At 44.8% G+C, this 25138-nt stretch overlaps 1 protein-coding gene across 2 annotated transcripts in view; it reads left to right on the plus strand.

Moving 5' to 3' along the window:
* The window catches only part of LOC126253284 (nuclear hormone receptor FTZ-F1), a 1090123-nt gene that overhangs the window by 1053646 nt on the left and 11339 nt on the right, over window positions 1-25138 (plus strand). For both annotated transcript variants that reach the window (XM_049954520.1, XM_049954512.1), the window contains one exon: window positions 23208-23466. In XM_049954520.1, the coding sequence (XP_049810477.1) occupies window positions 23208-23466 (259 nt within the window). The remainder of the gene's footprint in view (window positions 1-23207; window positions 23467-25138) is intronic.

The following is a 25138-nucleotide window of genomic DNA, read 5'->3' on the forward strand; positions in this document are numbered from 1 at the left end:
CGTCTTCATTCTGTAAATGCCTGCCACGCAGTGGCGTATTCAGCCGAGGAAACACGAAGGAATCATTGGGTGCTATGTCAGTTACAGGTGGTGAGGCTTTGTCGTGGAGCAAAAACACCCCGCGGACAACTTGTCCGCGACTCAGTCTTAACACCCTCCCATAAACTCGTCTCGAAATATTTGATAGTATCGTTCGGTGAAGGTTTGCCCCTTACGAGCATGATCTCTTAGTTCCATACCATAGCAGTCCCAAAAGAACGCTCAGCACCACTTTGCCTAATTATAGTTGGGTCTTGGCCTTTTTCGGCGATGGGGAATCGACATGTTTCCCTTGCATACTTTGCTTCCTTGTCTCGGGGTCATAGCGATACACCCAGCTCTCTTCCATGGTGATTAAAGGGCTAAAGTTATCTGGATTGGCCTAACACAGCTGTAACATTATCAAAGCTCTATCGGTGCTGCAGGATTTTTGAATAGTTGTGAACAGTTGTGGAACACAGCAGCGAAAGACCTTCGTCATTTATTGTCTTGTAAGATTTTGAAAACTGGTCATTGACCGATTTTCACTTTTCCCACTATTGTCTAGATTATGATGTCTGCCATTTCGTTCTTCGCCATTTAGACTTATTCGACCACACGGGGGGTGTCACTGTTGCCGTACACTTCCACCAACCAGTCATGGATTGTAGCAGCGATCTTCCCCTTTCAAATCCAGACAGTGAAATACCGCACGTTCTCCGCTGTATATGTGGTATGCGCAATTTTGTTTTAGTTCCTCTGACGGCAAACTATGTTAATATGGCGCGGGGATTTCTGTATGCACTTGACTGCAGACCTGTGCCTGCAAACAGACAAAATATTAATTGCTTGCCATTATTTTTTCATTGTGATAAATTACTTGTTTATTTAATTTATTGTATTTGGTGCATAATAGAGCTAACATATTCATATAGGCATGTACATATTGTGTTTCAAACATAGTTAAAAATCCCCCATTCATGTAGGGCGTCGGTAATTTTGCCGGAAATAAGATCTTCCCCCATTCACGAAGGGTGTCGGCAATTTTGCCATGGCCAGTGCGTATTCGGTTTCATGTAGTCCACACTTAGCGTTATTGCCTAAAACCAGGAAGCTGTGACTTGAAACTTTGACAGTATGGTAGCAATGCTCTTGTCAGTGTTATTTCTAGGCATTTTGAATATCGAAGTCTGAATTTAGCAGTTCTTTAACAATGCCTAGTGCTTGTCTTCGTGACATCAGTTTTCTGCAGTCCAGGTCAGATACATCATCATTTATGGATAGCTGGAGGGTAACTGTTAAGCTTATGATACTCTCTGGGTAACGCATTTTTACGCCGTATCTCTAGTGCTGGTAAATGGTTCACAGAGGGCAGCCATACGGTATGGGTGGATTTTATTGTGCCGCTAATAGAGTGCGTAGTATAATTTAGCACCAAATCGGTCTTGTTCGTATGCAAGCTGTTAATTCGTACAGGGCGCGGTATTCCGCCAACGAATAGATTATCCAAACTGATGAAGTACGAAGCCTATTTGCCTTGTAGCCTCAACAGGTGCTGTACAGTTTATATATAGGTGCTGTTAGCTCTCGTCCTCATTTTACCTGCGGTCTTTGTCAGTTTGCTCCTTATAAGTGCGTGTCCTATCCAGTGTGACTCAGATATTTAGCATGAGACGTTTCCCTTCAAAGCTGACATTAAGTTGTCTTTTTACTTAGCAGTCACAAAGATGGAAACTTCATACTTCTGTCTTAACTGGGATCGTCTGCAGTTTCCATTTCTTGAAAGTAGTCAGTAACTTCAAGTCGGAGGTCAAGATATCTTCGGTGGCCTCTAATGATTCATTTTGTGCGGCTACAGCCCTGTCATCCGTGTAGCTGTACTTTCTGGATTGTGCGCTCGTCTTGTCGTAAATATAAAGATTGAAGAAAAGTGATGCAAGGACTGAATCCTTAGCGGCGCGATGTTGAGTACTTTGACGAAGCTTCTCCTTTCTCCGGCAACCACTTTAAAAATTCCCCCAGCCAGCTTATTATCACTGAAACAGATGGTACGGCCGCATGTCATAAGCTACGCTTAAATCTAAAGTGTAAGCAATCGATGTGTAAGAGAGTTCCTGTCTGTGCAGCTTACAGCAGGTCGAAATCCTCTTCGCTCATCTGGGACTGCTTCCAGTATTTTTGGGCTGTCTGTTGTATAGGAGCCTGTCAAACAATGTGTATTGGTGCTGAGCAATGAAGTTGGCCAGTAGCTGTTTGGTTGCCCGTTGGATTTCCCGCTTAAACAATGAGCTAATCTCTGAATCCTTCATTTTCTGTGGTATGCCCTCGTTCCAATCACATTGTGTAAAACTGTGCAAGCTATTTTTTGGCGTACTTCGCGCAGTGAAGAAGCAATTCCCGATGTATTCAGTCGGATCCGGGTGTCTCACCTGCCTTAACGTTATTACGGGTTTGTCTGCCTTTGACAGTGAAAAATTCTGTGGAATTCCGAATATAAAGGCGTACTGTTTTTCTTACGGACACAAAGATCATGTCGTATTGTTCTTGCATACGTCCAATCTCTCTGCGTTCTGGATGTCGCCTGTATGTGAGCTGTGATATTATTTGCAGAGATATCTGTGGTGTTACGATTTATTTTACTACCTCTGTCTAGTTTTCGAAGGTTTACCCAGATCTTTCTGCCAGATGTCTTGAAATTAAGCGTCTGCAATATCTGGATCTCCGCTCTCGAGAAATGTGTGATACTGGATTTCGCACTTTCCGTCCAATCCCGATACATATTGTTTGCGGAATCCCCTTGAGATAGTTGCCTTTGCTGCGTTCAAACGACACTAGTGAATCTCTCGTAACAACTGGCTGTCGGGGGCATCTGTCCTAAGTAATTACCCAGTTTCTCCAGATATACACTATGTGATCAAAAGTGTCCGGCACCTGGCTGAATATGACTGACATGTTCTTGGCACCTTCCATCGGTAATGCTGGAATTCAATATGGTGTTGGCCCACCCTTAGACTTGATGACAGCTTCCACTCTGGCAGGCGTACGTTGAATCAGGTGCTGGAAGGTTTCTTGAGGAATGGCAGCGCATTCTTCACGGAGTGCTGCACTGAGCAGAGGTAGAGATGTCGGTCGGTGAGGCCTGGCACGAAGTTGGCGTTCCAAAACATCCCAGAGGTGTTCTATAGGATTCAGGTCAAGATACTGTGCAGGCCAGTCCATTACAGGGATGTTGTTTTCCTGTAACCACACCACCACAGGCCGTGCATTATGAACAGGTGCTCAATCATGTTGAAAGATGCAATCGCCATCCCCGAATTGCTCTTCAACAATGGGAAGCGAGAAGTTGCTTAAAACATCAATATAGGCCTGTGCTCTGATAGTGCCACGCAAAACAAGGGAACAATCCCCTTCCATGAAAAACACGACCACCGAAATTTACTGTTGGCACTACACACGCTGGCACTTGATATTGACTGGGCATTCGCCGTATCCACACCCTGCCATCGGATCGCCACATTGTGTACCGTGATTCGTCACTCCACGCAACGTTTTTCCACTGTTCAACCGTCCAATGTTTACCCTCCTTACACCAAGTGAGACGTCGTTTGGCATTTTCCGGCGTGATGTGTGGCTTCTTAGCAGCCACTCGACCATGAAATCCAAGTTTTCTCACCTCCCGCCTAACTGTCATAGTACTTGCAGTGGATCTTCATGCAGTTTGGAATTTCTGTGTGATTATCTGGATAGATGACTGCCTACTACACATTACGATCCTCTTCAACTGTCGGCGGTCTATTGTCAGTCAACAGACGAGTTCGGCCAGTACGCTTTTGTGCTGTACGTTTCCCTTCACGTTTCCACTTCACTATCACATCGGAAACAGTGGATCTAGGGATGTTCAGGAGTGAGGAAACCTCGCGTACAGACGTATGACACAAGTGACACCCAATCACGTGACCACGTTCGAAGTCCATGAGTTCCGCGGAGCGCTCCATTCTGCTCTCTCACGATGCCTAATAACTACTGTGGTCGCTGATGTGGAGTACCTGGCAGTAGGTGGGAGCACAGTGCACCTAGTATGAAAAACATGTGTTTCTGAGGGTGTCCGGATACTTTTGATCACTTAGTGTATATTCCACTTCGTCTTTGGAGTTGAGAGTTGTAAGGTTGTTACTAGTGGTAAACTGGTTCCGATTTAGATTAATATTGGGCAGTACTGACCATGTGGAAAATCTGTCAGTACCAGTCTTGAAGAACTTAGTGGCAACCAATTCTCATCACTCGTCACGAAACTAAGACATGGATCGTTTTGTTTTTGAAAGCTGACGGCCTACATGTTCCTCAGTTCTTGGAGTTAAATGCTAAGAACAGGTTGTTGTTGTATGCCCAATTAAGAAGGTCCTCGCCGTTTTCCTCAACTGTTCTGTATTTCCATTGGTGTAGTCGCTATTAATATTACCCTAGTAGATAGCCGGATGTGACAAGTGAGCAGGACTTCTTGGGGCTGGTAGTGGCTAGTGGCTTTCGCACGTTGCTCGCTAGGAGTCGTCCTGTCTTGACAACAGCTTCTTGTATGTTGTCTTACACTGTTGCTGAGTATAAGTGGTCATATTTAGTTGCTGACTGAACATATGTGACCACTCCACAGAAACGATGGTGTGTTGCACCAACTAGGCCGTTGGCATTTTACTCGTCTTATTCTTTTTATTTTGATATGGCAAATCTTAGTAATAGGTCCTAGAGATATTGTCTGCTGGTTCTGAAAATAACCTGTTCTCTGGACAGGCGTGTTGAGAGTCAAGCCGTCGCAGTAACAGACGATGTACAACTAGCCAGAAGACCAACGACAAAAGATTGATGATTGTATGACTGCCGGCGAGTGTGGCCGAGCGGTTCTAGGCGCTTCAGTCTGGAACCGCGCGACCGCTACGGTCGCAGGTTCGAATCCTGCCTCGGGCATGGATGTGTGTGATGTCCTAAGGTTAGTTAGGTTTATGTAATTCTAAGTTCTAGGGGACTGATGACCTCAAATGTTCAAGTCCCATAGTGCTAAGAGCCATTTGAACCATTTTGTCTGACTGCCAAAATTTTCAGCTCCCTGGCGCTACCCTGGGTGCACCGCGTGGGCGTGAGCTAACTTTGCACCCTTCTGATTAAGAAGAATTTTATGACAACCCCTTGCAGAACTGGTTATCTCTTCGCGAGCACATCGATTAAAGCAAATAAGTTGTTGCGTTGATTTTCAAAACCATATCTCTCACTTCAGTTTAATTGCTTATGGCCTGTGAGACTAGCGGGTGCTTTATGTGCAGTGCTGCCCCTTAATGCAGTTGTGAGATGAATATCTAGGTACTGTGAGTGCTACGCTTATGAACACAGCGAACAGTAAATTGTAATGACCGGGTATGTGGGTTTCCTGTGTAGTGCGCGCAGCACGAACCGCTGGCAGTGAATGGTTCGGCGTGAGGTTTTGTAGTGGCGTCGGCGTCCACGCGCGGCTCCCGTCGCGATGAGTTGGCGCCACTGGGTCAATGTTAGTAAGTCAAGAATAGCGAAAGCGCGTTGCGAAACACCCGTCGTGGCGCGCCGCGCCCAGACACGCCGCGCCGCGCGCTGGACAGGACTAAAACACGCGGCTCTCTGCCCGCCGCAGCACACCGCACACAACGGCAGCTAACTCAACAGACTTGCTTCCTCTCACGTCACACGTTCCTTCAGTGGCACGTTTTGTTTTCAGTGAAGTCTTGTTGTTAGGCGAATTGCTCTGTCCGTGACGTTGGACTGCTTAATGCTTTTAATAAATGTTTTGTAGGAAGGAGTCGAACGTCTGTTAAGTTGTAGCATTTGTCTTCTTAGGCGGCTTCTCAGGCTTTCTAGCTTTCTAAGGGCGGGGCATATTTATTTTCTGTTCAGAAGTATTGTTCTTCCCGGACCGAGAACCGTGTAGCGCTCACAGTTTCGCCCAGTGTCATTTTATTAAAAGCTCTACTGTTGGGATATAACTTCTGAAGTTGTTCGTGCCTTGTCATATGTTCGTGGAAAATACTCCTAGTAATGTGAAAAGTGCAAGTTTGTAATAATGGCGGACGAAGTAATATTCCTGGTTGGAACGGCGAGGTTGTGTTAAGTCCTCGGAAACAGAAAGTAGTACATCAGTTTTGGAGAGTAAGCGGCCGCATACTAATAATGCTCTCACACCTGAAAAACTTGAAGCAGCTCTAGTGACTCTAACTCGAAGTCTGAGTACATCAGCAGAAAGAGATGGAAATTCAATGTCGATCTCTTATTATGGTCCTCAACGCTAAGTTTCGTTTGAAGCAGATCTTCATTATTGTCGCGTTCCTGCTACCTGTACATTCAGAGATTCCACATTGGCGACGATCTGTCTTAGAGTATATAGGGTCTATATACTCTGTCTGGTCGTGTACCCATTATTATTTCCTTCCACCATCCTTTCAACGTCAAGTTTGCAATAACGAATGTTCTTCCTCGACTCACTATGTTCTTTATTTTTTGTCGTTATTTATATTTTGCATCCGTTTAGGTCCGTCGTCCAAACACAGCTTTTCATTAGTGCATGCCGATCTGTGCAACACATTCATTCATTCCTAATTTCAGTCCTTTATGTACAATGATATAGTAGCGCATAAGACTGTGGCGACAGTTGAACAGTGGAGACTGTAGTTTGAAAATTGGGCATTTCAAAAAGATTGCGTTACACAAAACACGCCTACTTTCATGTGAACTGCGCTGTCAGCAAAGAAGTTCTGGGCGAAGCAACTTTCGCGAATAATCCACGCGAAATGGGCGTTTGGGAGATAACTGAGGCACGGAATCGCTTTTGGAATTCTGCGGAAGCAATGTTTACCCATAGTCATGGCAATAAGTGTACCACAGCAGAGCCAGTGGAGTGTACAGTCTAGAGCTCTTGCACACGCTGCCAACGTTGTGCTTGATTCCATACGTGATAGACGTGACTTTCGTACGATGTCGAACAGGTTCACCGAGCGAGGTGGCGCTGTCGCAAAGGCACTGGACTGGTATTCGGGAGGACGGCGGTACACATCCCTGTCCAGCTACCCACATTTGGGTGTCCTGTGGTTTCCGTAAATCGCTTAAGGATAATGCCGGGATGGTTTCTTTGAAACGGCACAGCTTTCTCCATCCTTGGTCTATTCAGGCGTGTATTCATTTCCTACTGGCGTAGTCGTCGACGGGACAAGCCCTAATCTTCCTACTTTCTTTTTTGTGCAGGTTTGTAGAATATCATGAAAGTGATTGAAAATGGCTGCCATAGGAAATATTGCTTTGGTTTTTATTGTTTCAAGGAAATCATGTACCACAGGAAATCTAAAAGTGTAGCGCAAACCTAGATCACTATAGGCCATTCCACACAACTTCTAACAATTCTTTTCGTAGTCATCGTCGCCGCCATCTTCAGTGCAAATGTGAGGCAAAACGACGGATGCAATGAACATGTTGCGCACTGAGTGCATTTCCAGGCTTTAATTAATACTTTGATCTGAATACTGTACTGATGTTGTTCAAAATAAAGCTGTAATTCCTAGAAACGAAATGGAGCAACATTTAGTGTGCTGGCCTGTACGAGTGCAGCTATTGGGGAAGTATGTACGGAGCCCGGAAGCCGCGGCACGGGGTGAATTGTCGCGACACGCCTTTGTGCTCGCTTGTTTGTTTGTTCCGTCTGTCTGTCGGCTGGGCTTGCGGCTGCGCCTGCGGCTCCTGTCGAAACGCGAATCGTTTCGTCACCGTCAGTGTCAAAACGACTGGCCGCGCTGTTTCAAAACAGCAGGCCGCCACCGTGACTACTGCGGCTGCTGACTGGACGTTTTCGCGCGCACGCGGAAACGTTGGCACCTGATTTAGGCGCCGCGGCTCGCTTCTGTTTTGGGCAGATATGGTGACACGGTAGTGCGCAAGTGCTTCGGAAGCTGGCGGCCGCCAGGAAGCAGCTCCTGCCATCTGCTAGTGGCCGTGTGCATTAACGCCGGGCCTGTGCTGCCATCCTTACAGTAACGATCAGCTCACCGTCACGATTCTGTTTCTGTCGCCTCGTTTGCTCTACTTTCTTACGGTAGTACTTATCGTTTGGCAAAATATGTACCCTCCGGTTCGTAATGAAGTAAAAATGGAGAGAAAATTTCATAAAGCGGATAGTGCACACGAAATAGTAAGATTTTCCAGAAAGCTGATGAGGCTAAGCACATGTAAAATAGTCTAGAAAAGTCATCCATTCACTTGTTGATATAGGGGAGGAGAAAAGAAACAAAAATCAAGGCTTTATAAGTTTTGTGTCATTTATAGCTTTTTCGTATTCGTAAAGCGTAGTGCTGACTTCTAAAATCACAGGGCAAGTATTTGTTTACGCCAGATACCTACAAATTACTATTGGAATTGTTATGAACCTCAAACAAGTAACTGTCAAGAACTGTTTTCGAGAAAAGTGGACTACATCTTAATGTAAAAGTTGTCAGTCAACGTGAACCTGTGTACATTAGCTGGCGCCTTTAATAATACACCGAATACGCCGAGGGAGGTGACGTATCGGTAAACGCGCTGGGCTCGTGTTCGGTACGACAGCTGCTCAAATTCCTCGGCCGGCCGTCTAGATTTACGTTTCCGTGGGTTTCCTAAACGTCTCAAGGGAGATGCCGAATGATTCCTCCAAGAACGACACGGGCAGTTTCATTCCCCAGTCCGACAGTCCGAGCTTGTGCTCAGTCACTGATGATCTCGTCGTCGACGGGATGCTAGACACTAATCTTCCTCTCTCTGTTTTTTAACAGCGCTACTCGCGCATCAAATGGCTCTGGAAGTAAATGCCGGCTTGCTGTCTGCCAGATTCAAGGACACCAGAACGGTATGGATAGCGAACATTAGCCAAATCACATGTCAGCAGGATGCTTTTACTCTGTTACTGGCTAACTGGTTGTAAGTTTATGAAAGTAGAAAGTATAAATACAATGACATGCGAAGATGATGGAAATCCTGACTAAAGACGCTATTCAGGTACACTAGTTGATCATATCAGAAGTTTTATCCGATTTCGCATAGAGAGAGAACTGTGATCTGATAGTGGTGCTACCGTTGTCCATAAACACAGTACACGTTTGACACTGTGGATAAAGACGACACAGATGTCAGAGGAATACTAATTGTTCTAGAACTGTAACACTGTTATTCGTAATGGTTTCAGGATTATACAGAAGTATCATAGCGTGTGTAGCACCCGTAGGAGATGACGTGCTCCTCTAATGTCACGCAACCAGTAATGTAATCGGGCCGCGTAAGAGCGACATCTGTGACTAACGTTTGGAAGTCAAATCATGCCGCGTACTCTTCAAAAGACGGCCGCGGCTAGGAAATTAAACGACGGAGAGCCGGTGAATGTATTTCTTTTGAAAGAAACCAGAGCCTAGATTGCAATTTGCTGAGGGGCAACTGTGACAAAACACTCAAATCGGTGTCAGGTCTTGCAAGTTCGAGATTGTTTAAATAAAACTGCTGCTTTTATATGGCTCATGAATGAACAACCACGCATTATTACAGGCCTAAAATCAGAAAACATTAGAATGCTCGTTTATGTCACAGCAATTTCAGTTCTACATAAAAGATGCCGCACGCGGAGAATAGTTCAGTATTCTGTTTGAGCGGGCCTAGAGCATTTACTTGGTGTACATCATAGAGAATTGAAAGAACGGAGCTACGATACGCATCTTGCTAGCGCGGCTCTGAAACTCTAAATACAGACGATAACGATTTACTCGTTAATAGTTTTCTTGTGCCTTGAAAAAATATATTATTGATTTTGTACTTGTATTCAGTGGTACCACATATAGTTGTCGTTCATATATAGGCAATATGTTCGTTACGAATGAATGTCTTCACCAATATTGTAATATCCACTCATCCGTGAACAATTCACTGTTGCCATTACTGACCTCCATCTAGCTTTATTCTAGGAGGACAGTGGGTAATGTTCTCTCGTGCCCGGGATTCTAAGTCGGCACAGAGAATCCATTCCGTATCCAAGCACACTGATGCATGAATTCCAGTTTTTACAAATTCTGCTACATACGCCTTAAAGATAATCTTGGATGACACCTGAAGTTGTGTGCTTGGAAATATTACTGTGAACATCTTACATATCACAGGTACACTTTTATGTCTTGGCCTTTTCTTATGAAGAATATGACCTCATATTTTGAGAAGCATCAGTGTTGCCTCAGAAGGGGAGGAGAAACTTGTCGTTTGGTGTGAAATGGCTGGCTGAAAGTTGCCTTGCGTGGCTATTGCGACAGCAAGAATCTTGCCTCAGCATCGTTCATAGTTGCACTGCCTTCTGGTGTTCCTCGTGGTGACTAGCTGGAACTTATATATAATCCTGTAGAATTTCTTTGTCAGCTGTTAACCTTGTGCATGCTTCTGGGTAAAGGAATTTCATGAAGTTTGTAAAGGTCTTGCACTACTTGCCTTAATGCAGTTAACGTTATTGTATGTATGCAGGGCTGTATGGGTGACGGAACATCACCCTAGTGAAGCTTGCATTAAAGGCACACAGGAGCGTTGCTAGTTCAGTTTGCTACAAGGCAGCACATGATACAGCTTATGCTAAAAGGGGCGGATTTTAAACGAATTCGACGACCAACTAAAGGAGAAACGTGGCGAGATAACTGTATTTGATTTGGATGGACACTTTATGTATGACTCGAGCACTGAAGGCGGAGCAGGTAATTTTGGTGCTGTTGTCAATTGGGCGATAAAGATGGCTCGAGTCATTTAGCATATTACAGTTGTTACTGGTAGGCTGCATACGGAACTGCAGGCACGGTTGTCGTGCTGTGTACTCTGAACATGTTGATAACAAACATTCTACATCTATACTCCACAAACCCTCTTTCTGTGTATGGCGGAGAGTACTTCTGGTACTACTATTATCCCCTCGCCTCCTCCTCGTTGCATTTACGAAATGACGCGTGGGAAAAATTACTGTCGATAAAGATCCGTATGAACTCTAATTTTTCTGATTTTTATCGTCTGGCAATTTCGCAAGACGTATGTGGGATAGAGTAATATTTTGACCAGCTCTTCCTAGAACGTACGTTCCCGGGTTTTCTACAGCAAACCTCTCCGCAAAGCACAGCGCCTCTCTTGTAGCATCTGCCATTGGAGTTTGTTCAGCATATTCGTAACGCGCTCGCGCCGCGTGAGCTAACCCTAGACGAAACGCGCAGTGTTGGATCTTTTCCACCTCTTCGATTAAGTCAACGTGGTAAGGGCCCTACACTGATGAGGAATGCCGAAGAACTGGTCGAGCAAGTTGTTTGTAAGCCTGTTCTTTCGTGAACGAATTGTGTTTCCCTAAGATTCTCCCTGTGCATCTCGGTCTGAGACGAGCTTTTCGTATTGTTAGTTTTATGTGCTCTTTCCACTTTACGGTAGTTACTGTTTACAAGGGTTTGTTCGACGCGCAATTCGCCGAAGTGGCGTCAAATCGAAAGACTTGCACCAGGCGGGCGGTCTACCCGACGGGAGGCCCCCGTTAAACGCCATTACAAGGGTTTGTCGCCAATAGTGTAATCAAATACTGGAAGACCTCTTTGCCTGTTTATGCGCAAATGTTAAGTTTCAACTGGACAGCCCCTGAACCAGTTGTCGATCTACTGCAGTCTTGTATTGCTGCCACCTTCTGTAGACAACAGCATCATCCGCAAATTGCCTCCGGGAGCCACTAATGATAACCCCACAAGATTCGGTAGCGTTATTTATACAAATTGATTCATATTTGTTCCGTATGTTGATTGTTTTACTATTCGTTAATGCGTGCATAAGGAAGCTGAACTGACCCTCGTACATGATTTCTAACGTGCGACTTGAATGTGGTGTGCAGAGAACGTGATTGCCGCTGTACGGTTTATATTACAGCTGCTGCCAGATCGGGCGTTTTGAGAGTAGACGGGCCTCCACAAATAGCCTCGGCGTCATTACTGTGTCGAGGGGAAGACGCTCTAAACGGTAGGAGCGCGCGTAGTGATCGTGTGAGCGCGAGTGCGTAGAGGCGGCGGCACGTGCGGCGGCGGCAGCAGCTGTGGACGAGAGTGTTGGGCAAGGTCACTGGCAGCGTGCCGCCGGCCGCCGGGCGACGGGAAAGCGGGGGCGGGGGCGGCGCGCGCCATATCGACCCGCGGCGGCGGCGGCGTCGCCAGGGCGACCAGCGCGCGGCCACGGCGCGCGGCCTTGGGCCTGGCCCGCAGGAGGCGCCGCAAAGGTGGGCGGCGCGGCGCGGCGGAGGCTCGCCGTATCGACCGGCGCGCCGCCCGCCCGCCCTGGCGCTCGCCTTTAATCAGCGCCGCGCCGCGCCGCGCCTCACAGCTGTTCTCGCGCCGCGCCCCTCCGCAGCATGCCGCGTATTGCTGGCAGCAGGCTATACACACTTCTGGTTACGATTATTCGCCCCCCGCCTCATTTAGTCTGTTGGAGCATGCTGCGGTATACGCAAGAGTTTTCGAACTGGACCTCCAGTTCGCATTAAAATTGCAGCTGCATGAACGCAGCATGCAACAAACTTCAGATTGGCACGAACTGTACTACGTGCTTTGATTTTAAAGTTGTTAAGCATTACAGCGCAACCGCCCAAAGTGGGCAAGAGTATCGCACATGTACGTGTCGTGTATGAGGGAAGATTACGCAGCACCTTCCTGATTCGGAAATCGTATTTTAATATTGTTTGTTTGTGGGACGATCGTGCTGAATCTCTTCCCCCCTCGTGTCGGAATCGACAGCACTAGGATCGTGCCTTGTCGAAACTGGTTTAACTCTCCGCGATATTGCTACTATAGTCGGTCAGAATCCTACGACTGCCACGTAAATGTACAATGGGTGGGTCCAGAAGGGCCCTGTAAAACTGCACGGGCATTGCAACCGCCCCACGTTACTAGCGCTCGAGAGGACACACATTTCTTCGCTAGGCCGTGCGAGATCTTACAACTTCTCGAGTACGTTGAGTCATAAAATGAGCTTGTTTTGCCACAGGACGCCCATACACACGGATAGTGCTACGACGCCCGGAGCACCACGGACTGTCAGCACAGCGATCATCCTTGTCGCCTACATTGACGTGGCAGCACAGAGACACGCCAGCAGCGGCTACGAGGAGAACGAACGTTGCCAAACTGCATACGTTGTCGTCATAGGGGTTCAACATCTGGAGTCATGTATGGAGTGCCACTGTGTACACAACACAATCATTTTCGGTTCGCTTCTGGACTGCAGACGTTGCATTTCTGACGTGTTTAGGGCAGTGACTGTGCCGTATCTTCGACCTCTCCGTGACGTTATGTTTCAATAAGACGAAACGGACCTCATGTTGCCTGTGGCGTCCGGACTTACTCCGAGACGAGGGTGTAGGATTGTTGCCCTGGATAGCACGTTCTTCTGTTCTGCTACCCACTGAGGACATCGAGAGATTGCCACGCCAACACTCGCCAGCCGCCACGTTTGATCTGCTCTCCCTAAGAGCTGAGGCAGAATGGAATGATCTACCCGTACATGTCATCCAAGCTCAGTCGACTCTATGCCCACGTAATAAGAGACATTTTACCTGCCAGTGGTGGCAGCTCTGTGTACTAAATTTTGTACCCTGTATATTTCCAAATCGCCAACTAATTCTATAATGTATTCTTCTGCTGTACTGTATATGCCTCATAAGTAAAATGCTATTTCTTCGGGCCGGTCATGTGAATTCCACATCGGTTACTTGCCGTATGGAAAAAAAATTGCATACAATAAGTCATGCATTTTTTCTGTCATATGTCTACTTTAACATTACGATTGCAATCAGTTCGTAGGAGCGTCGTCTTATGAATGTTTTATCTATAAAATCCGTTAGCAACTTGTAATATTTTATTTTCGGAATTGATAGTAATTTTCTTAGAAAAGACTTATGTGAGCCAGTGGGGAATCTCTTAACTTCATGTCAGTATGCAATCAGGGTACAATCGCATGTATATTTAATGGAGTTTTCCCGATGCAGCTGATGTGTATCGCGAAAATCTGGCTTAGAAATGTCACAACTGACTGTACAAGGAAGCGAGAAATTCGGAAGAGGAATGAATGCTAGCGTGTATAGTAGGGAAATTGATGGGAAGCCGCTTTCACCAAAGACTGAGCTCCAGGGTATGTTTGGCATAGGAGACGAGTGCTGCGCTATGTACGGTCGACTTATTTTGTGTTTCAGTATTTACCAGGAATTTCAAGAGACCCAGGAGAGCCTCGTATGTTTGACAGCGCCAGTTGACGGTAATATGCCGTCTCTTCTGTTGAGATATTGTTGGGAGGCATCACGAAGTGATATTGTTAGGATCTTACAAGTTGACTGCTACCAGTCACAATTGTAGCTGTAGTTTTTCAGTGTTCTATTCAGTTTAGAAGTGTAAAACTACTATACTGATGTAAAAGAAGGGTCACCAAAACTGTACACTGTGCACTACATTATGAATGCCCAAGTGTTTTTGAGTTGGTCGTATACAAATAATGAAATTGACTGGGCAGCTTATATCGAATGAGTGGTGGCGGTGAAAGCAGAAGGAAAGCCGTTATTCCCCTGTGATTCGGTTTAGGCTTTTGAAGTTGTTGACTGCGTCATAAAGTAGCTGAAAATTTTTGATTCTTCGGATAAGTGGCGACGCCGGTTTTTGTGTGCAGATGGCTGGACTTGGGTATATGACTGACCAGGGTAAGGACATAACAGTCAAGGAGGCGCCGAGGGAGTTTGTACATACAGTGTTTCATTGTATCATGGGATTGGATCTCCTACCTTCCCACATAAATTGGTTGATTAGTTGTAGTGAAAGGCTGCATAGAGGCCTTGTTGATCTGTCGATGCAGTATGTTTGCGGCGATCGAAGATCTATCCATGCAGGATATAGTACCTGCCCATATGTCAGCGAATGCGCAAATCAGGAGCATTTAGGAGACTGTCAAATAATAATTGCCAACATTCGCTCGATATGAATCCAATCGACAATTTGTTGCGTCTGGGGTCCCCCACCTATAAACAAAAACGAACATACGCGGGCACTGATTGAAATTGTAGATTTGAATCTCGCAACGGCTCTTGCCCACTTGTTGAGTCGATACCACATGAGTTGCTACATTTTGTCTAATTAAAGTCGACCTGTTACGTAATATGAAGTACCTGTCCCATCACTTTCCTCTTGTCCCTCTGTTGCTGGGGAACGGCTCTTGAATTAACAGATGTACCTGTAAAAAAATTAATTTATTACAAAATAAGGTGTTTCACATCTGATGGTAGCGACGAAGGCGCTGGGATAATGACACCTCTCGTACATTATCACTGTAAATACGTTCAGGCATTAAGTTTCCGACTCATAGACTTGAACCTATATTAAAAGGTACCAAGGGCTCCAGGAGCAATTTCCTTGAAGACCGAATAGGCGCGTAAAGAATGCGAGCCCGAGGTAACACTCGAATGATTATAATAAGGTAATTTATCAGAAACAGGTATACGATCAGTGCAAGAAAGAAATAAAGGATACAATATTTTCGGTCATCTTGCTTAAATGTTACAAGACAAGTAGAGTGAGATTATTTTATTCATGGATTTCGGCGCAAGAAACTTCATTCCCAGAAAAAGCTACTTCACAACACGCATATACCACAACTGATAGTTTTGTCCGACGTCACCGTACATCGGATAAATTTAAGGATACAATGCTTCTTCCAAGCGTCAAGTGTCTATCTTCATCATTTGGTTGTCTGCTATGCGGCAGATTTAGACCTCAGAGACCTCTATGCTTCTCGGTCCTCTGCTTTCCTCTTCATTCTTTGCTACCCTCCTTGTGATCTACTGACTGCATCCAGCATCTGGTTTCTTCTTCTGCCCTTTCCAGTCTTCCCCAATTAAATATTCAGTTGCCTCTACTACAAGACGATCTCGTTTCAAATTATGCCCTATCCAGTGTAGCCCACTGTAGCTTTCTAATCTTTTCTGTCAACGACATTTTCCGCTCTTCTGCAATTCTTCTCAGTACTTGTTTCGAGGAAAGTACACTAAACGCTGCTACTCAGGATACAAGAATCTTCACTTTATGGCTCGTCACTGTTTTCAAAACAAATGTCATAGACAACGTTTCAAGACTCCCTGTGTTAGCAGGATACGGAAAAACGGTAGATTTTGCTTCTTATGTTTGACATTTCGGATCCAACACATTATTCCGAACAACATTAGAAATGTTACTTCGTCATGATGCTGTAGTAAATGGTTTTCGCCATTGGGACGATGATGGTACCATTCTCAAAATAATAAAAGCATTGTAGGGGAAATATCTGCCACGAGAACTCTGCACCTATTAGTGTATAAACTTTGTGAAGGCGGACAGGTAGATGCTAAGTCACTGTAGTATGTAAGGCGACGGCGACAAATATTGTTACAAAGTACTAAATGTAGATATCAGGCATCAGCGATGTTGACGTATTTCTGCGCGTGGGCGAGTTAGTCTTTGACTCCCAGAGCACTCGTCAATTTTCGGTCTTTATATGCTTTGTAGTTACGGAATCAAAAAATGCATAAGCCGTGAAATAGTTATAAGTAACGGCGGAGTAGAACAAGTAACGTAACTGAGGGGTGAGCGGAGTTGGCAGTACCCGTCAGCAGCTTTGGAGGGAACCAGAGTGGCCCTTGGTGCTGGACTGCCCGTGGAGAAAGTCGTGTCCAGAGTGGCACGAAGTACGGAGGGCGCGTGGCTTCGAGAGGAGACGCACCGGGCTCCGGCGACCGCGTGCTGCACGCTATATTTAGAGCGGTAATGAGCGCCGGTTTTTCTTTTCCCTCGCGGTGCCGACGCGGCCTGGAGGGGAACGAGCGTGGCGTAATGCGTCAATCCCAAGGCCAGCGCAACTTTCACACGGCGCAGCGGCAGCGCTCGCGGCAGTCGGCAGTCGGCGTGGCGGCGGCGGCGGCGGCGGAGCTGGCCCGCAGCGCGTATCGCCGCGTCCCTGCCGCCCGCCAGCAGTCGCGGCTCCAGTCAGCCACGGACTCCATGTCACGCCTGAGCAACAGGCGGAAGTATCCTCCTGTTCTAAGCATCTGCATACACACTGCAAACCACTGGACACAACTTGTTACCATCATTGGATATGTTGTGTTCTGTTCCATTCATGTATCGAGCGAAGAAATATGACTATCATATTTTCTTATAATCCTTTCTGAATTCTAATAGCTGCCATTAGTTGTTTTGTAGTCGCTAAGTCCGGATGTCTCATCTAAGCGTGACAGTTATCACAGGATTCAAGATTCAACTATATCTGTTCCGCCTTCTTGTAGCCCCCCTCCCACACACACACACACACACACACACACACACACTGGTCCAAAGACCAGTCAAGTTTTAGCTGCTCTACTGCTTAGTAAGCTCACCGAGCACAAAATTCGTTACCCCTAATACCGTGTGACCTCTCCCGGATTCGGTTAGGAAGTAAGTCCACAAATTTGTGCAGGTACGTCGCATGCAGGTTAAACCACTCGCTGAGGATTTGATCGCGCAATTACACCAAATCGCGGGAATGCTGATGTAGGCGTCTTACTCAGTGTTCCTACATGTCCCACAGATTTTTCGTGAGGTTCAAGTCAGTAGAGACAGGCCAGTCGAGATGTAATACGTTGTGGGGGTGTTCAGAGGACCAGTCACATATTCTTCCAGCCCGGTGAACTTCGCCGTTGTCGTTAGAATGTACCTGTATGAGCAATGGCATCTTGTGAGGTGACTGATTCCAGATGTTCATTGTATGCAGTTCCCATCGCAATGTTCTCTCGCCAACAGGTTGGGATGGACCTTCATTCTCCGGCTGCAGCAATGTCGGTTTGGAAGCGATTTTGATCCGCAAGTCGTGAAACGCATCTCTGGTCCCTCTTAGGATCTTTTTCCGCCAGCAGTTCTGACGTCGTGTTTAAAGGTCACGTGTTTTTTCACTACTGGTAGTAGCCACGTTAAACAGTCAGTCACGAAACACCAATAAATCCAGCAACTTCACACACCATATGGTCATGTGCACGACCAAACCGATTGCCTTTTTTTGCCACTCTGTCACGTCCTTACGTTTACCCATGTTCACCTACAACGTCTGCCTGAAACATAACTGTCTCACTGTTAGCTGCTACATTATGTCTATGTAGAGGCAGTGCGTCCACAGTTGATCACGTAACTTGATCGCTGGAAAGACTTAACGATTCATCTGTGCATGCGCACTTGGGTGACTAACTTGTTGGCCGGTGAGCTTATTAACATGTTGTTTTGACCGTCCTCGATTCAGGGATGGTGATCAAACGCGATAGGTAATTATTTCCGTTATCGCGATTCACTTTTCTATAGACAGCTACACAGTATTCCTCATGTCGTGTGCTGTACTTTTTCAGTATCTTTGCCGCTCCTAATCTTTCCTATGTGGAGGTGAGAAAGAAAGACTATCGGCATGGCCATACAGTACTAAGAGGAAGCGATATTTTCCTTCAGTCTTTATGACCAATTAAAAGTAGTTGTCGTCGTATAACACTAATGGCTCGGAAACCCTAAGTGGTGGGTTCAGCCGCCCAGACCCACGTTGGCCCCTCTGCTTGCGGATGTGTGAGAGTTATATCGAACGTGTATTTGTGGAGTGTAGGTGAGTGTAATGGATGTGTGTATAGTGTAGTGTTGTGTATGTTCTGTATGGCGATGAGAGAAGGGAGGCGGCGAAACCCGGTGCCGGGACACATAGCGTACTCCTCTCGAATAGCACAGACGAGGCCGCCGAACTTAACATCCGACGGACGGATCACCATCAACAGTTTCGCGTGCCCTCACTTCGTGAGACACTGCGGAGAGGTTTGGAACCTAGTCCAGGACATTGGCGCAAAGACTGTTGATCATGGACCTTACGCCACCGCCTCGCCTCTCCTTGCCGGCCAAGTACGCTCAGCGAAAATTTCATCCACCACCAGGACCCGAACCGGCTTACCTCCGAGTAGAGCGCCTCCGCCCATGCCTCAATTAAAAGGAATGTTCTCCGTAGTTGACAACGTCAGTCTAGTAGCGACCCTCACTGTAATGTGTAGAAAGTTTCTCTGACGTTCTCGTGCTCATTCAGAATGCGGAATCAGGCAGCTTTTTCCTGAAACCTCTCTCACTTCTCGATTGCTTCAGCTCGGTAAGCTACACAGCGTTGTTCAGCACTTATCAAATGATTCGACGAGATGCTCGTAAGCTGTTTCCTTCGTGGTTTATTCCAAATGGCACGGAGTCTGACATAGGCCTTTCGCACAACGAGATTTGATTTCGTCGTTCCATGATGAATCGCTGCGCATGTAGTAAACTTTTTTACTGGCAAACGACGTCACCCTGTTCCATCAGCAATAGCGTAACGAAGCAATACTGAAATATAGGCGCACATGAAATATCTCATAAGTTTCTTGTAACATTTTGTTCAATCTTTTTCATGTTGTTTCGTTGCTATGATATGTTCACGGACTACAGTATTTTTTGTTGTTGTGCTGCGAGGATTAGAAGTAATTTCATCAATATGGATACTGGACGTTTAGAGTATCATGAAGATGTTTTTGTGTTTTTTTTTGAAATTTTTTCTCGTTTATTGTTTTTTGCTCTATGTAATTGGAACTAAAAAAATACTGTTTCTTCATACGTTAGAGAACAGAATGCTCTCTACAGTAGTAATTAGAAAAGGTTGCGAAATCAACTGTATAAAAGTTGTGTGACGTATTGGGTGGTGGTTTCAACTAATAGATCTCTTACCCTACAAATGTCGAGTTTAAGCCACGTATGCTTGGTCCTCCGCAGTTTGTAAGTCCTTGTTAAAGGGCATTTTGATGTACACCGTGAGCTGCAGTTAAAAATATTTAACTGCTAGACCAGTATTCGGGCATATAGCAAATCCTGTGACGGTAGTGTCCAAGACGACCAAGAAGTGTGAACGTTTATTGTCTGTCAGCTGTTAGATGTACACACGACAACCGCCGTACCACAGAAATCCACATCAGCTTTAGCGTCATGAAGATTTCGTTCTTGATACACAGGTTATTCGAATGTTTTTATGTGCAGCTCTTGTTTCTTAACGAACTAAACTGAGTACGCATTTGATAATGGCGCTATTTTTTTTCGCCATAATAAACAGATGGGATGCTAGGCACCTCTTTAGCAACTGTCGCTGACAAGGAGAGCTTTGGGTTGCACGATTTTCGACAGCAGCGCTGTTCCGCGCTGCTGCACCAAGTTCCATCTGCAGGTAGCTCCTTTGAATCCGGAAGGTGGCACAAATTTTCGTCGTCTCTGTTTGATAGAACAGGTGGGTAAGCTGTACTGCACGCTGATGTCATGAATTATACACCAGACTTCTTTGCATTGTCTCATTAAGTAAGGTCGTGTGTCACCGTTGGAGATCAGACCATCGGCTGGAGCCTTGATGGTTAGCGACAAACTTACTGCTATCCGAGAGAAGTTCGCTTGCACGGACTTTTAGTCCGTCGCTTCCATTCGTATCCATAATGATCCGTAATAAAACAAGAGGAAGACAACTTAGCGTAATACTAGATTTCACAAGCGCTCATCACTGCTATCTCACTCTCCAAGATGCACGCTGCACTGCGAAAGCAGTGTGAGACTAAGTTACATATGTACTGCTCCACAAGCGCTCGTGAATAGAGTTTAAACGTTCAGCTTTGAACTGACGAAGGTACTACATAAGTAGAGGGTAATAGCGTTAATTGACGTATGTGTTTCCTCGAGGTATTTTTTTACTAAAGCGACGAATGTAGTAGATGTAGCCGCAGTAAAGGGTTTGTAATGCAAACTGTCCGATCCAAGAACCGTGTTTCCTCAAGTATCTTATATCTGGTGTAATATAGTTCGCATTTATGTTTTACGCACAAGTCGTCTACGTTTAGTATTATGAATGTATTATGCCTAGAGCAAGCCATAAATTTGCTCCTGCACGATTTAGAACGGTTAACGTTGCCCAGAGTATTTTCCTCCAGTGCCCGGTAGTTGAGGATTGCGGTGTAGCCACGGTCGAATTTGTGGAGCCGCTTCTTGCGAGGAAGCGCGCGCTACAGGTGTCGTGGGTCAGCTGCGTACACATGGAGCGTCGTTTGGTGCGCTCTGCGCAAGCGCCGGGCCGCTGTGTGCACCTCTATTTGTTACGTAACGTTTAACTGCCTTGTTTTCCTCTGTCTAGCGGCGCCCCCTTTCACGGTCGTATCGTCGATACATTTTCGCCACCTCTACAATCCCTAGCCGACTGTCCCGACGTTACTCAGCCGTTGGTCGGATGACAGGCTTGTTAAAACGGTCACTCCGAAGGCCCCGACTGTCCATTTTCATGCTGTTGGCTAAATGGTTCAAATGGCTCTGAGCACTATGGGACTCAACTGCTGAGGTCATAAGTCCCCTTTTCATGCTGTTCTCTATACCGAATGTTACTGTTTGCGGATTCATTTGGCTCCGTTTATCCCACATATTGTCGAGCTTGCAGTACACGTTAAAGTAGCTCCCGCTAGCTAAGTTATGCAGGTTGGTTGTTTTGGAAGAGACCAAACAGCGAGGTCATCAGTCTCATCGGATTATGGAAGGACGGGGAAGGAAGTCGGCCGTGCCCTTTCAGAGGAACCATCCCGGCATTTGCCTAAAGCGATTTAGGGAAATCACGGAAAACCTAAATCAGGATGGCCGGACGCGGGATTGAACCGTCGTCCTCCCGAATGCGAGTCCAGTGTGCTAACCACTGCGCCACCTCGCTCGGTAAAGTTATGCAGGAATTGAAGAAGTAAGGTAATAGGTCTTGTTTGTTCAACGATGTCACCCGTTTTGTCACAAATATTTATTCCTCAGATGCAGCTCTGGCGTAAAAGATCTTGGGTGAAAAGGACGATCGTTGTCTATAGAGCGTAATATTTCGGAAATAGGCTGTTGCCAGTTTCGTTCGTTCTAGTAGGTGTCATCTCGCTCTGTTGCTCAAATGTTGTTCTCATTAGACACGATAGCCTGGTCGCTCACTCCAGAGTTCTCGAATGGGAAGGAGTAGGAACGATACCCAATAACTTAAAAGTTATTATGTAATGCGGCAAGTTACGTTATATATTGTCAAAGCGAGAAATTAAGATCATAATTAAAAATAATTTAAATCTATGATTAAAGGAGAAACGAAAGTTGATGATGGAAGGTGTTATTAACTGAAGTTTATTTTATTTATTCGACGGTAGTAATAGAAAAAAGACTGCTTATAAGTCTTCCACAATCAGTTCATTTCGGCCTTTATGTCTATTTTCAGCCAGAAGTAACAATGTGCATCTCTAATAAGGAGAATAGATAAAATATCACCGGGTGGAGGCGGTAGTAGCGATAACGAATAAAATGAGAAGCTGTTGCTTGTAAGAGTAGTCCGTATGTATACTGAAGAGGCGAGGCTGTGGACGTTTCATAAATTACGAAAAACAGATATCGTTGTCATTTCTGTTATAATGTAACAGCCGATTTTATAGAGCAGTAACAGAATTGGACTGTGTGGAGCTCACTCAGCTACTTTCGATCTGGAGTCGGGGGATCCAGGAGTAGCCTACAGAAATTACACTACCTTTTCTGTACTGCCAACAGTGAGGGCGGAGAACACTGTCTCTGTCAGCTGTGCCCTGCATCTTGCACAGATTGATTTGCAATTCTGAGAGCAATTGATGTTGCAAGATTTGCAGCAACAGTGGTTTAACTTAATAATTCTTTCTCTCCTTGTTTTTAATGGTAATTACGATGAGTTGAATTTGCTCGAATAAATAATATAGACTTACTGAGCCTGGATTAGGCTCTTCCTCAGATGATACTGCAGATGACAAAAACAGCCACTCTGTTGTTACTTTGTGGAAAGGGAAGAGACTGAACAGCCTCAATTAAAAGCAGCTTAAAAATTACCCCCTGGACGCCAAGTAACTATAAATATTTGAGAATTCATTTGGCCACTTATAAATTCCTGTTCAACCATCAAGGCTAGGTGAAGGAGTTCACTGTTGTATCTGGATGCCTTGCACCAAAAGGAGAACATACAAATTAAAGCTGATTACTGGGCATGCCATGAGCTCGTTATTATTATTATTATTATTGTCGTTGTTGTAGGTGGATGACCAGATGAAGCTGCTGCAGCACAGCTGGTCAGACATGCTGGTGCTGGACCACATGCATCAACGCATGCACAATAACCTGCCAGACGAGACGACGCTGCCCAACGGGCAGAAGTTCGACCTACTCTGCCTCGGCCTGCTGGGTGTGCCTACTCTAGCCGATCACTTCAATGACCTCACTGCCAAGCTGCAGGACCTCAAATTTGACCTCAGCGATTACATTTGTGTCAAGTTCCTGCTGCTCCTCAATCCTGGTAAACAACTTCCTGTTTTTACATTGCTCTTTTCTCTCGATGAATACCTATCATTTACTTTACTATTTGTCAAAAGCATAACATTAATGGAATTTACTTTAAATCACCATGATGAGACATGCTTTCAGTTGTCCCAGAATATTGTATGAGTGAAGAGCCTCACTCCTCCTCACCCATTAAAAATTATCTTTGATACACTGCAGAATGTGAGAAAATATTATTACATCTGTAAAAGCCAGGTTTTCCTTTTTCTGTAAAGTAATTCTGTAGTTCCTTGCCTTTGTTACAACATTCATAATGAATTGGAGAAGATTAAGTGAAGCTGCCAGAGAATAAAGGTGAGTTGCCAGAGAACGGCTGCGGAACTCAGGAGATCCAACTGGACAACTGATTTTTAATGTGATGACTTCCATCAACTGTTTATTAAGACATACTTTTTGTGTAAATAATTTTGTTGGACTTGTACCTTTGCCATGTTGCTCCAGAATTAACGATGCAATCAACCATTAAAATTTTTCGTTATCTTTACTCCTAAAATGATTCAAAATTCCTTTCTAATGAAATTTTATGGGCAGTTAGAATTAATTCTATCATTGTTAGCGTGTTTTGTGTGTCAAAAACTCATACTGAATGCAATTCAGATTCCTTGTTAAATAATGGATCCCACTATAAATGACTGGATAGGTCAGAGGAAGACAGTGCCTACTAAAGAACTGTGGTGTTCAGACTGACCTATGGCTGAACATAGCTTCAATTTTAAAAAGATTTGTGAAGATTAAAGATAAACAATAATTATGATTCATTTCATAACACCAGTTTTTGCAGCCAGATAAGGATAGAGTGCTATGTAAAAAATAGTTCAAGTTTCGCTTTTAATAGTTTCAATTGTTCTGAATGTAAGGCATATTTTGGTAGTTGCATTTATAAAATGATTCGGTAATTGCTCAGAGCAACTGATTTTATTTCGTTCATGTAGACATTTCAGTATTAATTGTGTGCTATAGGGAGGTATAGAATATACTTATTTTCTTAGGTGCTGTGCAACATAATTCTGTCCCACATAACATTTTCTTTGCATGGAAAATGGATTTTTCAAAAATCTATTTCTAAAATACATTGTTACTAATTTTGTAAGTTACTCTATGGCAAGTGTAGGGAAACAGAAATAAATTTTAAGTTTTTTAATCGGTCAGGTTAAATTATCTCAGGTAACAAGATGTAGAGTTAATTGAAACATGAGTTAAAATGTACAACATTGTACTGAATTGCCAAAAAAATCTTGTTTTGCCATGAATATACATAAATATCTAAATGGATAAATGAAATTATTGTGCTTTCCTGAAAAATATTCAAGAGAATGATGCAAAAGCTGAAACTAGTGACATGCAAACTTGCTGTAAATTTAAATGGCTTCTTCATGATTCCGTGGTGGTTATAATTTCTGAACTTAGGCAAAACAAAATCTTTTTCATTACAATCAAAAATACAACACCAATCAATTTATATTGATGTATTTCAGAGATACTTTTACAAATTTTGGAGACAGGTTCCTTATTTCAAAACAAGAAGAAAGTGTGTATAAACATATGTCCAAAAATGGTTCATTTGATAGTTATTAATGAAAGGTTACACTTTACGTGATTGGAGCAATGTTGGACAATTGAGTATGATT

This window comes from Schistocerca nitens, chromosome 1, assembly GCF_023898315.1.
Source record: "Schistocerca nitens isolate TAMUIC-IGC-003100 chromosome 1, iqSchNite1.1, whole genome shotgun sequence".
Taxonomy (NCBI): Eukaryota; Metazoa; Arthropoda; class Insecta; order Orthoptera; family Acrididae; genus Schistocerca; species Schistocerca nitens.